Source organism: Mytilus californianus, unplaced genomic scaffold (assembly GCF_021869535.1).
Source record: "Mytilus californianus isolate M0D057914Y unplaced genomic scaffold, xbMytCali1.0.p SCAF_4, whole genome shotgun sequence".
NCBI lineage: Eukaryota > Metazoa > Mollusca > Bivalvia > Mytilida > Mytilidae > Mytilus > Mytilus californianus.
Window position 1 is genome coordinate 59822094 of NW_026262690.1, and position 15633 is coordinate 59837726.

The 15633-nt window shown below is 32.8% G+C and overlaps 2 protein-coding genes across 4 annotated transcripts in view; one reads left to right on the forward strand and one right to left on the reverse strand.

Annotated features, from left to right (window-relative positions):
• The window catches only part of LOC127698557 (proto-oncogene c-Rel-like), a 182992-nt gene that overhangs the window by 21800 nt on the left and 145559 nt on the right, over positions 1-15633 (reverse strand). The gene's annotated exons all lie outside the window — the stretch shown is intronic.
• LOC127698580 (proteasome subunit alpha type-6-like) lies at positions 109-15342 on the forward strand. Its single transcript, XM_052202094.1, has 7 exons — positions 109-266; positions 7226-7320; positions 11723-11804; positions 12331-12486; positions 13397-13575; positions 14064-14158; positions 15164-15342. Exons 1-7 carry the CDS (start codon positions 191-193, stop codon positions 15219-15221), a joined length of 741 nt encoding a protein of 246 aa, XP_052058054.1. The 5' UTR covers positions 109-190; the 3' UTR covers positions 15222-15342.

A 15633-nucleotide genomic window follows, 5' to 3' on the forward strand; every position in this document is an offset into this window, starting at 1 on the left:
AACTTTTACAAGCATGAAAAATAAAAATAAAGAAAATAATCAAATTATATCACGCTCTTATTTATTAACATTCTCTATAATATTTTAGAAATTTTCTTTATACGAAACCAGGCAGTAAAGTCAGCACTTTTGAAAGAGCTGTATCACCCGGTATTTGATAATATTGTATGGGCAATTCCTCATAGAAAAGATGTCGCGAGGTAGCAGTGCAGGTTTCGACAGACATATAACTATATTTTCTCCGGAAGGACGACTTTATCAAGTTGGTAAGGGATACTGGTCGTTCGAAAAGAAGAAACGAAAAAGGGGGAGGGTGACAACTACATAAATCTTAAGGTTCATCATAACAAATGGACAAATATGGCCGTATTTTCACCTCAAAAACTACTCTGTGTACAGACTTACCTGTTTAGTTTGAAAAGTTTTAAGGCCTGGCATCCACTAGATATATAAAAGTTAAATGTATTTTGCATATCAGAAAGATAAAATCTTTTTGGCATTTTAATTGGCATTTTTTTTCGTTCCTGCAGAAGGTGTAAAAATAAACTAAGTTGGGATACAACTTTGAGATGCTCCCTCTCAGGTAACAACTGGTTTGTATTGTATTGATTGTCCTTGATTGGCATAGACAATAGACAGACAATAGATATTTACACATCTATAGATGAGCTAAAGGTAGTAACTGAGTGGACAGTATCAAATGCAATTCAGGTGTTTGTTTATTTTTACACCTTCTGCAGGAAGGAAAAAAAATGCCCATCAAAATCCAAAAACGATTACATCTTTCTGAAACACAAAATGCATTTAACTTTTATATATCTAGTGGATGCCAGGCCTTAAAACTTTTTAAACTGTACAGGTAAGTCTGTACACAGAGTAGTTTTTGGGGTGAAAATACGGCCGTATTTGTCCATTTGTTATGATGAACCTTAAAATTGGCACATACAAAATGATACATTTTAAATTCTTCTAAAAGTTCAGTACATAATTATCTCAGAAGTTAAGCATCACTATTGCTAATTTTAATTGTGGGCTTCATAAGTTCATGTGAATCTTTGACTAGACTACAATTGAATGTTTTAATAAATTTTCCATCTCAAAAAGACATAATAAAAATACATTAGGGTAGCAGCAGGGCTGCCAAGTCTCACGCATTTAGCGTGAAACTCACACATTTTCATGCTTATTTGGCGGCATTTTCCTTTGATCTATTGTTTTTTTTCTCTTTGATCTTTACGATTTTGCCAAATCTCACGCATTTGCATTATTAAAAGTTGGCAGAACTGTAGCAGTGGGGTACCCAAGTTGACGATTGACAGTAAACTATTTGTTAAAATAACGTTAATGATAAACATTTTACTCCATTTGACACTAAAGGTACATTGTCACTATAAAATGAGATTTGATGACTGACGATATTGGTAGCAAAAACAGACATTTGTTGCTTGACGATAGAGAACATTCCTACCCTCATACATGGTCTTCCAATTGCTGCTTTTCTCTGGAAGAATTTGACGTCACAATTCAAATATGTTTATGTCACTATGTACTTTGACAAAGTTTTCCCGTAAATGACCCCAGGTCAACTGGCCATGGGGCAGTTTGTTTATTAAAATGAAATTGCAATCTTGTGTATTAGCAATTTGGGATTCTGTGTCTGATTTGTCCGCTTAAAGATAACTTCATCTGTATGAATACACTGTTCTAGCTAGAAACTGAGGGCAGAGGGGCACAGTCCCATAAAAAGGGCACTTTTGCTATCATATTTTAACAGATTTTTCTTTTATATTGACAAATATAGATTGCCATTTTATTGGGGGTCCCATTAGGGGGTCTGATCCAGGATCCTGCTTATAATGTTGTCAGAATCCTGTAACCCCCTTATCATTGGGATAATAACGCTTGTAATTTCAAGTGTCCCCCTGACTTTTCTCGTTTTCTCGCAAAATAATTTGACTTTTCATGTGTAAAACTTACACCCCAATGAGACCCACTTTATTCTGTAATTGATTCCTAAACTTGATTCCTCTGCCTTATCCAAAAAAAATTCACATGCTCTCTTGTCATATTTATAGAGTTAATTATAGTTCAGAAACAGTCATTTAGCCAGATATATAGATGACTAGATTATAAAATCTTCTAGGTTATAGTAAGCTATTTCGAGGTACAATGTATCTATTATTCCAAACAACAACTTCATACATGTACTCTAAATTTAACAGCAGTAATATTGGATAGATAGAGGGGGCTATATTTTACACAGCAACTTTATCTTCTTAACCAGACAAACCCAATCAGGTTGCTTTAATCTACAATGGTCTTCTATTTGCTAACAAAGTAGATTTAAATTATAACAAACAATTCAAATCTTGATGCTTATCCTTCTTTTATTAAAAAGATCTTTTTAGCAATTATAATGTTAAATAATGGTCTAATTTAAAATTTATTCATAAGAATTGAAAAAACTAGATGTGTCTGATTTTTAGTATGTGAATCTTCTATGATGAGTTTCAGATCAAGTTTACTTTTGGTTCTGCTCCACTGATTTTTGCTGAAATTATGGCCTTTGGACTTTGAAAAAGAGTTAGTTCACTAACTCATAATTTTGGCCCTAAAAATCTTAATTATACTTATTTTAAAAATTTTTGCGGTCGTATATTGGTATCACGTCGTCGTCGTCAGCCTAAGACATTTGGTTTCTAAACAATAACTTTAGTAAATGTAAATAGAAATCTATGAAATTTAAACGCAAGGTTTATAACCACAAAAGAAAGGTTGGGATTGATTTTGGGGGTTATAGTCCTAACAGTTTAGGAATTAGGGGCCAAAAAGGGGCCCAAATAAGCATTTTTCTAGTTTCCAGACAATAACTTGTGGAATGGTGTATGGCTCTCTCTGAAATTATACCACAAGTTTCCATACCACAAAGGGATGGTTATGATTTGCTTTGGGGGGTTTGGCTCAAACCGTTTAGGAATTTGGGGCAAAAAAGGGGGAAAAACAAGGGTTTCCTGGTTAATGGACAATTAAAAAAAGTACAATGTTATGTTTGGATTACCTCCCTTACATTTAAATTGTGTATAAAGAAATGTTGTATTGTCTTGAGGTGATTAGCTGTCAATTTATTTTTAGAAGTTACTATTTTAAAAATGCTGATTAAGGAATATTAATTTTAGCCATGATTATGTATGTCATTTTCTATTTTAAGACTTTTATGATGTATTTAAGTGGGTAATTGTGGTTGCAAACTCCATTGGAAATTTGAATTGAGATTATGAATATATCTTGAGGGAAAGAATTTTTTTTTTGGAAAAAGGGGAGGGGGGAGGTGAAAAAAAATTGGGTAGGGGGGAACAATTTTTTTTACTCATTTCAGATTTCAGAAATTAAAAAGAAAATTTCTTCAAATATATTTTTTTTTGCCAAAAAAAAATTTTCAGGGGGGGGGGGGGTCAAATTTGCAACAGCATAGTGTATTGCACAAAAGCAAAAAGGGGGTGGATTTTTTTTGGGGGGGGGGGGGGGTCAATTCGCAACAGCATAGTGTATTGCACAAAAGCAAAAAATTGAATATAAATTAAAATCATATAACCAATTCTAAGTTCTTTGACTACAGTTATTCTGTGTCAGAAACCTATTATGTGTCAAATATTTAATTACAATCCAAATTCAGACCTGTATCAGGACAATAACTTGTGTGTAAGTGTATGGATCTTTATGAAATTGTACTACAAGGTTCCATATCACAAAGGGAAAGCTGGGTTTGAGTTTGGGGGTATTTGCCCTTAACGTTTAGGAATTTGGGGCCAAAAAGGGGCCAAAAAACAAGCATTTTTCTAGTTTCCAGACAATAACTTGTGTTCAAGTGTATGGATCTCTCTGAAATTGTACTGCAAGGTACCATACCACAAAGGGAAGGCTGGGATTGAGTTTGGGGGTGATGAATCTTAAGGGGGTTCAAAAAATTGGGGGGAGGGGATTTTTTTTTCTTTTTTTTCCTTTAAAATTTTCCATTTTAAATTGGTTATTTCTGATTTATATATTAAAGCAAATAATAATGATATGGTTTGAATAGGTAAATTAAAATTTTTTAAGTTCTTAGACCACATTCATTCCGTGTCAAATATTTAATCACAATCCAAATTCAGAGCTGTATCAAGCTTGAATGTTGTGTCCATACTTGCCCCAACTGTTCAGGGTTAGACCTCTGCGGTCGTATCAAGCTGCGCCCAGCGGAGCATTTTATTAACAGTTAACATTAACAGACAGTCTGGGATTAAACTTTTTTTTTGGATTGTTATGAAACTTGGACAGAAGCTAATCTTCAAGACCATGAAATAGCATCCAAAGTGAAAGCTTGATTTTTTTTAATTCTGTATCTTACTGATAAATTGTCTTACTTTTTAAGTCAACATAACACTTGTACACTGACAGCAGCAATCATAGGCCAGACACAGGATGCCGCGAAACCCCTTACAAATTTTCCTGAAAAGTTAACAGTGGCACCACCACTCTCCCACCATTATTATTGCTGAATTATTTTAAATATGCCATATTCTTTACTTTTTAACTAAAATTGCAATGGGCAAAGGGTGGCGCCACATACAAAACCATGAAATACAGTCGAAAAGATGATAAATTTCTAGAAAAATGGACTGAAATGAAATCTATACCTATTTAATGGCTAAAATATTTATAACATATGAAGCAGATATACATTATTTCTTATCATACTTTCAAAAATTAAACATTAAGCAATACATACACAGTGAATTTATTTGAACAATTGAATTTTAAAAAATGTACCTTTACAGGGCCGTTTATCATGTTTATTGGGGTTGCTAGCTCTACTCCTTTTGTGAAAATAACAGTTATACAGACTTTTTTTTCTACACACTTTCATGTGTTGAGCTGATTTTTAATATGTGAGTCTACTATAATGAGTTACAGATCAAGTTTATATTTGGTTCCGCTCCACTGACTTTTTCCTAAATTACGAGCTTTGGACTGAAAATTTCATAAAATTAGCAGTTATACAGACTTTTTTTCTAAATTCCTTCTCATACTGAGCTTATTTTTAGTATGAGAGTCTACTCCATTGATTTTTGCTGGAATCATGGGTAATTGGACTTTCAAAATTTTGTGAAAATAACAGTTACACTGACTTTCAATCTCCAATTTTTACTCCTAAAAATGGCTCTGTGCTTTATTGGCAAATGGGGCAATTTGTGTCTTTTCAACACATCTAGTTTTTTATTTCCCCGCCATAGCGGTGGGCACATTAAGTTTAACCCTTGTCCGTCTGTACGTACGTGCGTTCCAAAATTGGTTTCCATTCTCTAACTTGAGTTTGCCTCAACCAAATGTAATGAAACTTATACACAATGCTTATTACCGCAAAACACAGATCAAGTTTGAATTTTGGTGGCATCACTTTAACCGTTCTAGAGTTATGCCTCTTTATAAATGGAAAAATTTCAAAATTTATAGTTTCCGTTCTCTAACTTAAGTTTTCCTCAACCAAATGTTATGAAACTTATACACAATGCTTATTACCACAAAACACAGATCAAGTTTGAATTTTGGTGGCGTCACTTTTATCGTTCTAGAGTTATGCCCCTTTATAAATGGAAAATTTGCAAAATTTTTATTTTCTTCTAAATATCAAGTAATTTTTTTAAATTGGAGTTATCTTCCTTTGTCGATGATTATAGTTGAATCAACTACAATCAATGCTTAATACAATGCAATGTTTAATTTTGAATTCCACTGATAAAACACAGATCAAGTTGAATTTGGGTAGTGTCACTTTAACCATTATTGAGTTATGCCCCTTTATAAATCGAAAGATTGCAAAATTTTTAGTTTCCATTCTGTAACTTAAGTTTGCCCCAACCAAACATTATGAAACCTATACACAAAACTAAGATCAAGTACAAATTTTTTGTTTCCGTTTTCTAACTTTAGTTTGCCGCAACCAAATGTTATGAAACTTATACACAATGCTTATTACTACATAATACAGATTAAGTACGAAATTTGGTGGCGACACTTTTACCCTTCTTGAGTTATGTCCCTTTATAAACATAAAAATTGCAGAAATTTTCGTTTCCGTTCTCTAACTTTAATTTGTCTCAACCAAATGTTATAAAACTTATACACAACAGTTCTAGAGTTATGCGTGTTTACAAATAGAAAAATTGCTGAATTTTTCGTTTCTGTTCTCTACTTAAGTTAGCCTCAACCAAATGTTATGAGACTTACACACAATGCTTATTACCACAATACTCAGATCAAGTTCAAATTTGGGTAGCGTCACTTTTACCGTTTTTCAGTTATGTCCCTTTATAACTATATGATATGCAAGCGGGGGCATCATCTGTGTCATCTTCGCTAGCCAAGGGTTACGATCCACTTCCCTCCTCTCCACCCTTGGCAGATTGAGATAGAATTTCGGAGACACAAGATAATGATTTTCATTGGTTGCAGTCGAAACTCGCTGCATCCAATCAAAAAGCGCCTATAACATGATCACGTGTAAATGAAGAAAGTGTATGTAAACAATTGCCACGTGCTTATTGTGCTACAAGTCTTTACATCCCTAAACATACGACTATATTTAGTGACAATTTGAATGTTTTTAATCAACTTATAGAAGTGTATGTTTCTTGCACAAATGCATGAATGTCAACGTATATTTTCGTGTCCTGCTTTACCAAGTGTGTAGAATCTAGACGCTACCGTGTTTTTACCTCCAAATTGAAGAGTTCAAGTGCTACCATTGGTCAGAATAATGTATTTGGAATGGGCGTGACTTTAATCTACCGAAAGATGGCGCAACATTGTTATCACAAATGTTGGCTTAATCTGCCAAGGGTGGAGAGGAGGGGAAGTGGATCGTAACCCTTGGCTAGCGAAGATACATCTGTGTCCACATGTGGACACTATCCACATTTATTGTGTTGTGTCATTGTCTCATTAATGAAAATCACATCTCCTTGATATGTAGAACAGGCGAGACATTTCGGCATATGCACTCTTGTTATTATAGTGAACCTGATATTGATACTGTTGCATTTTTTGCATTAAATAATTTCTGAATTTAATGTTTTGAAAAACTATTTTCTCCTTGATAACCATGATAACAGAACAAGTTAATATATTTGTCAATGTTATTATTTATTTATACATGCATTAGTAAAAAAAATTTGAATCTGTTTTACAGAGTATGCCTTTAAAGCTATAAACCAAGGAGGGTTAACATCAGTTGCTATTCGTGGAAAAGATAGTGCTGTTTGTGTTACACAGAAAAAAGTTCCAGTAAGTATATCAGTTTTATAAACTGGAAGGCAAGTGGGGATTTCCCTTGTCCTTGGGTATTTGATATCAACTTTGCAGATTATGGGGAAATATATATTGCATATATTACAAACTCCAATAATCGAATTTTTCATTAAGTTTATGTTTGTATATTAATATCCAAGTACATTCATCTTTATTTTGATGTCAATGTACATCTATACTGTATACTGGCAGATTATTGACCTTTGCTCAATACAAAAAATATATATTTGCAATTTTCTTTAAGGACATGAATATATATATTTTTGTTGCTTTCTTGTACACTCGGATTGTAACTTTTAATGGTTTGATTTCTACCAATAAATAATTTCTATATGATATGAGTTGTTCGTTGGAAACAGTGGAAAACTGCTACAAAAGCATTCTCCTTTTACGGAGTAACTTTTGAAGGACACTTTTTAAAAAAAGGATAAACATTAAGGAAATAAAATACAAATGTATATGTGTAGCAAAATGCAAATTAAAGAATGAATAAATGAATAATACCAGTTACGTTATATATGTTTCAGTAATAATAATGAATATAAGGCCATTAGTCTTACATTAGATGTATATAGGTTTCAGATATGATCATGAATAAGGTCATTAACTATCTATTTTGAATATGTCACAGGTCTTTGAAGATTAAATGTTCATTTTTTTTTGGTGGATAGTTTATTCCATTAATTATCATACTACATCTTTATATAATTTCTTGTTCTTTAAAACAGAGCATTAACATGAAGTCACCACTTTGTCAGTCAGTTAAAAATAGTTTCCATTGATATTGAAACATTACTATCTATCATGAAATGCAGATCAAGTTTGATTTTGAGTTTAGAGTGTGTGAAAAAATTGTTTTCTGAGCGTTTGCTGTCCAAAGATGATCTGTTTGGCACTACCAACTTTAATCTTTTTATCATTATGACCTGTTTTTATACGACCGCAAAAATTGAAAATTTTTTGGTCGTATATTGGTATGACGTTGGCGTCGTCGTCGTCGTCGTCGTCGTCGTCTGGCGTCGTCCGGCGTCGTCCGAAGGCACATTGGTTTTCGCACTCTAACTTTAGTTTAAGTGAATGGATCTCCATGAAATTTTACCATAAGGTTCAATACCACGAAAGGAAGGTGGGGATTGATTTTGGGGGTTATGGTACCAACAGTTAAGGAATTAGGGGCCAAAAAGGGGCCAAAAATAAGCATTTTTGTAACTTCCAGACAATAACTTGTGTGTAAGTGTATGGATCTCTCTGACATTGTACCACAAGGTTCCATATCACAAAGGGAAGGCTGTAATTGATTTTGGGGGTAATTGCCTCAAAATTTAAGGAATTAGGGGCCAAAAAAGGGGCAAAAAACAAGCATTTTTCTAGTTTCATGACAATAACTTGTGTGTAAGTGTTTGGATATTTCTGAAATTGTACTACAAGGTTCCATATCACAAAGGGAAAGCTGGAATTGAGTTTGGGGGTAATTGCCTGAAACGTTTAGGAATTGGGGGCCAAAAAGGGGCCAAAAATAAGCATTTTTCTAGTTTCCAGACAATAACTTGTGTTCAAGTGTATGGATCTCTCTGAAATTGTACTGCAAGGTACCATACCACAAAGGGAAGGCTGGGATTGAGTTTGGGGGTGATGATCATAAGGGGGTTCAAAAAATTTGGGGGGGGGGGGGGGGGGGTTCTGTTTTTTTTCTTTTTTTCCTTTTTTTTTTCTTTTAAAATTTTCCATTTTAAGTTGGTTATTTCTGATTAATATTTAAAAGCAAATAATAATGATATGGTAGAAGATACACACCAAACAGGATGTGTAAATTATTATATAATAAGTATTGTGCAATAGCAAGAAATTTTCAATTGCACAGTATTGCACAATTGCAAGAAATCTTCAATTGCACAGTATTGCGCAATAGCAAGAAATCTTCAATTGCACAGTATTGCGCAATAGCAAGAAATATCCAATAGCACAATATTGCGCAATAGCAAGAAATTGTCAATTGTACAGTATTGCACAATAGCAAGAAATATTCAATTGCACAGTATTGTGCAAAAGAAGATACTTCGTATAAATTACTTATTTCTTGATCAATTTCAATGGGGTTTTATTCTTGAATTCTTGGGGTTCTTTAATATGCTGAATCTAACCGTGTATTAAGTTTTTGGATTTTGGGCCCCGTTTTTAAATTGGTCCACATTGAGGTCCAAAGGGTCCAAAATTTAACTTTGTTTGATTTCATCAAAAATTGAATTATTGGGGTTCTTTGATATGCCGAATCTAACCGTGTATTTAGATTCTTAATTTTTGGTTCCGTTTTCAAATTTGTCTACATTAAGGTCAAAAGGGTCCAAAATTAAACTTAGTTTGATTTTACCAAAACATGAATTTTTAGGGTACTTTGATATGCTGAATCTAAACATGTATTTAGATTTTTGATTATGGGCCCAGTTTTCAAGTTGGTCCAAATCGGGGTCCAAAATTAAACTTTGTTTGATTTCAACAAAAATTGAATATATGGGGTTCTTTGATATGCTGAATCTAACCATGTATTTAGATTTTTGATTTTTGGGCCCCGTTATCAACTTTGTCCACATTGAGGTCAAAAGGGTCCAAAATTAAACTTTGTTTGATTTCATCAAAAATTGAATTCTTGGGGTTCTTTGATATGCTGAATCTAACCATGTATTTAGATTTTTTATTTGTGGACCCGCTATCAAATTGGTTCATATTGAGGTCAAAAGGGTCCAAAATTAAACTTTGTTTGATTTCATCAAAAATTGAATTATTGGGGTTCTTTGATATGCCAAATCTAACCGTGTATTTAGATTTTTAATTTTGGGTCCCGTTTTTAAATTGGTCTACATTAAGGTCCAAAGGGTCCAAAATTAAACTTAGTTTGATTTTAACAAAAATTGAATTCTTGGGGTTCTTTGATATGCTGAATCTAAACATGTGTTTAGATTTTTGATTATGGGACCAGTTTTCAAGTTGGTCCAAGTTGGGGTCCAAAATTAAACTTTGTTTGATTTCAACAAAAATTGAATATATGGGGTTCTTTGATATGCTGAATCTAAACATGTATTTAGATTTTAGATTTTTGGCCCAGTTTTCAAGTTGGTCCAAATTGGGGTCCAAAATTAAACTTTGTTTGATTTCAACAAAAATTGAATATATGGGGTTCTTTGATATGCTGAATCTTACCATGTATTTAGATTTTTTATTTGTGGGCCCGCTATCAAATTGGTTCATATTGAGGTCAAAAGGGTCCAAAATTAAACTTTGTTTGATTTCATCAAAAATTTAATTATTGGGGTTCTTTAATATGCCAAATCTAACCGTGTATTTAGATTTTTAATTTTGGGTCCCGTTTTTTAAATTGGTCTACATTAAGGTCCAAAGGGTCCAAAATTAAACTTAGTTTGATTTTAACAAAAATTGAATTTTTGGGGTTCTTTGATATGCTGAATCTAAACATGTGTTTAGATTTTTGATTATGGGACCAGTTTTCAAGTTGGTCCAAGTTGGGGTCCAAAATTAAACTTTGTTTGATTTCAACAAAAATTGAATATATGGGGTTCTTTGATATGCTGAATCTAAACATGTATTTAGATTTTAGATTTTTGGCCCAGTTTTCAAGTTGGTCCAAATTGGGGTCCAAAATTAAACTTTGTTTGATTTCAACAAAAATTGAATATATGGGGTTCTTTGATATGCTGAATCTTACCATGTATTTAGATTTTTTATTTTGTGGGCCTACTATCAAATTGGTTCATATTGAGGTCAAAAGGGTCCAAAAGTAAACTTTGTTTGATTTCATCAAAAATTGAATTATTGGGGTTCTTTGATATGCCAAATCTAGCCGTGTTTTTAGATTTTTAATTTTGGGTCCCGTTTTTTAAATTGGTCTACATTAAGGTCCAAAGGGTCCAAAATTAAACTTAGTTTGATTTTAACAAAAATTGAATTCTTGGGGTTCTTTGATATGCTGAATCTAAACATGTGTTTAGATTTTTGATTATGGGACCAGTTTTCAAGTTTGTCCAAGTTGGGGTCCAAAATTAAACTTTGTTTGATTTCAACAAAAATTGAATATATGGGGTTCTTTGATATGCTGAATCTAACCATGTATTTTGATTTTGGACATTGGACCATAATAGGTAAATTAAAAAAATTGAAGTTCTTAGACCACATTCTTTCTGTGTCAGAAACCTATGCTGTGTCAAATATTTAATCACAATCCAAATTCAGAGCTGTATCAAGCTTGAATGTTGTGTCCATACTTGCCCCAACTGTTCAGGGTTCGACCTCTGCGGTCGTATCAAGCTGCGCCCAGCGAAGCATTTTATTAACAAAATATTTGAGATAAGAACCTTTATTTTTTCAGGATAAATTACTAGATGCCTCAACAGTCACCCATTTATTTCAACTGACAGAAAATATAGGATGTGTAATGACTGGAATGGTTGGTAAGGATGAATAAAACAAGTCATTTATAGGAAAGACATTTAATCCATGATTAAGGGTGTGCTCTAATTGCTAGTTTCTTTTTAGTCTGCACAGAATGCTTAAACAAGTAACATAGAATATAAATTTTCAAATTCAGAGCATGTTTTTTTTCTATTATGCCATTAAGTTTTACCCTTGTCTGTCTGTATGTCCATCCGTATGTCCACACTCTTACTTTTCTGCCTCAATCAAATGTTATGAAACTTATACACAATGCTTATTACCACCAAACACATATTAAGTTGGAATTAAGGTGGCGAAACTTACATTGTTCTTGAGTTATATCCCTTTATAAATTGAAAATTGCTGCATTTGCCGTATATTTTCAAGTGGGGGCATGTGTGTCCCATGGACACATTCTTCTTTTATTTTCTCTAAAAAAAGGCACAATATATGATTCACCTTGTTAGCTTCTTTATTTTTATTATGTCATTGTTACTAACATAGCAAGCATATATAATACAAACCAATTGGGTTTTTTAACAGCTGATAGTAGATCTCAGGTACAGAGAGCAAGATATGAAGCTGCCAAATGGAAGTATACATATGGATATGAGATTCCAGTAGACATGTTATGTAAGAGAATAGCTGATATATCACAGATCTATACACAAAGTGCTGAAATGAGACCTCTAGGATGTAGTAAGTTGGTTTTAACAATTTTCATATTTGCATGTTTGTTGTAGGTCTATTGTGGGGATTTTCCAGTAGTTTATACCAAAGTTTCATGTAAAATGATTTAAATCCTTATGTGAATTATACTTGTATATTCACTGAAAAGGAAAAAAAAGGCAAGTTTGTATTCTGCATCTGTTCCTGGTGTACACATTAGTGAGTACATAAAAACTGTGCATTACTTATCAAAATAGTATAAGAAAGATTCATGTTAAATATTGATATAAAAAATAAGAAGATGTGGTATGATTGCTAATGAGAGAACTCTCCACAAGAGACCAAATGACACAGAAATTAACAAATATAGGTCACCGTACAGCCTTCAACAATGAGTAAAACCCATACCGCGTAGTCAACTATAAAAGGCCCGAAATGACAAATGTAAAACAATTCAAACAAGAAAACTAACAGCCTCATTTATGTACAAAATAATCAAAAAACAAATATGATATACAGCAACAAACCACAACCACTGAATTACAGGCTCCTGACTTTGGGACAGGCACATACAGAATGTTGCAGGGTTAAACATGTTTGTTGGGGCCCAACCTTCCCCCTAACATGGGACAGTGGTGTAACAGTACAATATATGAACAAACTATAAAAATTAGTTGAAAATGGCTTAACTCATCAGATCAATGTCCATTCTTAAAATGATTTTCTGATCTCTATAATACACATAGCAGAAAAAGGGAAAATCTGACAAACTCAGAGGGTAAAAATGTACATTTACGGTAGAAAAAATATAATGGCTTTGACTGTCTTAAATAAGTTAACCTAGCAAGTGTTTTATATTATTTTGTTTATCACAAATTGATAGAAAATATGCCTGTAGATTTTATTCTAAATAATTATTAAAATGATTCCATTATTTAAGGTATGGTAATATTGGGATATGACGATGAGAACGGACCACAGATATTTAAATGTGACCCAGCCGGTTACTACTGTGGGTATAAAGCTACAGCTGCAGGTGTTAAACAATTAGAAGCCAACAGTTTTCTGGAAAAGAAAGTGAAAAAGAAGCAGGATTTTACATTTAATGAAGCAATAGAGGTATATTTTTATCTTTATAGGGATAATAAGTTATTTACCTATCTACCTGTAGGCATTTTGATTGTACCAATGCAGTGTGTAATGCAAGCTGTAACATAGTGCTTAAAGGTTTCAAAATCTCAATTTCTATATTCTAAGGCTGCATGAAAATGTTGAGAGCTGTGCAGTCTCATTGCTTATGGGTATAACAGGTAACAGATTTTTTCTTGTTCAAGACATTTTTAAAGTTGTTTGAGGTATAAAATTGCACCTTTTGCGAAAATATGAGAAAATGGCCTGTTACCATGTTGTGCATAATCCATTTGGAACCAGCCTCAAATTATAGGTTTAGATAAACTATTTTATTCAAAATAAATTACATAATTTTTGCAATAAGGAATGCTATGGGAATGAAATACACAACACAGAATATTTCTACTTTATGTTGGTTTTCTATTCTGTCACTTTAATTAAACTCTGATAACCAAGTGCTATAAAATGTCTTTCAGGTGGCTATCACATGTTTGTCAACTGTTTTGTCTGCAGATTTTAAATCATCAGAAATAGAAGTTGGAGTTATTTCAGCTGATAAAAAGTCATTCAGGTAATTATGATCAGGATGTTTTGTTGATCATTTTATGGACATTTTCTTTGCTTTAGTATGGACATGTGTAGATGCCACATATTCACTTATATACAATATCTCCATTTCAATGATATTTCCTTTCAGTATGAATAAATAGGGGGGGGGGGGGGGGGGGGGGGGGGGGGGGGTGTAAACAATATGTTAAAGTTTCTGTGAATTATTTAAATCAGAAATTAACACTATGGCTTGTAGTACCTCAATCAAGATAAAAGCAAATGCTGGGTCATCATTTTTCTAGCTCTTTTAAAAAAATGGCCTTGTAAGTATTCTGTTTTACACTTTTCTATAGATTTTCACGAAATTTATATGAAAAAAAAAAACATTATATCAATGTAGTATGCAAATAAATGTTGGTTGAAACTTTTAAAGGTGCAGGTCTCATTATGTAAAGCATTTGCGTAAATAAAACTAACATTTTTTTTCAGTAATGAATAAGAGAAAATGCCATAAGGTCAATTTGCTTTGTGTAGACGTCCATAATAAGTTTGCTTTGTTCTAGGCAAAATTTCTGTCCATATCAAACAAAACCTCATTTTCCAGTTGCAGTCCAAGTTTCCAACCCTTCATCCAAATCTACCTCTCTGTAGAACGTACCTATTGTATAGTTAATTATATTGTTTTAAAATTTGTTCTTGTCCTGAATATGAATGAAATATTTGCCACTGGAAGTTAAGCACACAACAATCAATCAATCACCAGGTCAAGAATGAATGTCATAGTTTAAGAGTAGGATAAAAGGGTTTTGTAAGTGTTGAAAGTTTCCTAATTTCTTTAAAAGGAGCTCAGCTGTCAACTGGTTGAATTGTAAAATTGAACGTCAGTGTAGCAGTATGTTTTTTTATATTACTACCTATTAGTACATTTGGCCTCTTAAATGAGGGTCCCTCTAGGAAAAGAGCCATATTATAACACCTAGTAGCTATTTTGTTCCATATGAACAAAGGTTTTAATTTTATTTTTTAGAACTCTGAGTGAAGAAGAAATAGACCAACATTTAGTAGCTATTGCAGAGAAAGACTGATGATTTATTACATCACCCTGATCAAGATTAATTTTCACTAGTGCTTTTGTGACATTGTCATTTTCATCAACTTGTTATACATACTGATAAAAAAGGATTAAAATTTATTTTAATTACCTTATTCATGCCAGTTTTCTACTTTTTAGTATTTCATACATTTTATTCAAGATCTAAACTTTGGTAACTCAAAATATGCTGAAAGAGACAAGCACCTTTAAACAGACACAAAAAGAACAGAGGTCAGCATACTGTTTAATTGAAAGCATGGTACTGGATTTACTCATAAATGTTCCAGACTAACAAAATGACAAACAATCAATACCTAAAAAGCTATTCTCATTCATCAAATTATTATGCCTAGAAAATTCTACCATTGTAATAAGGACAACTCATAGCAGGTACAAAACAAAAA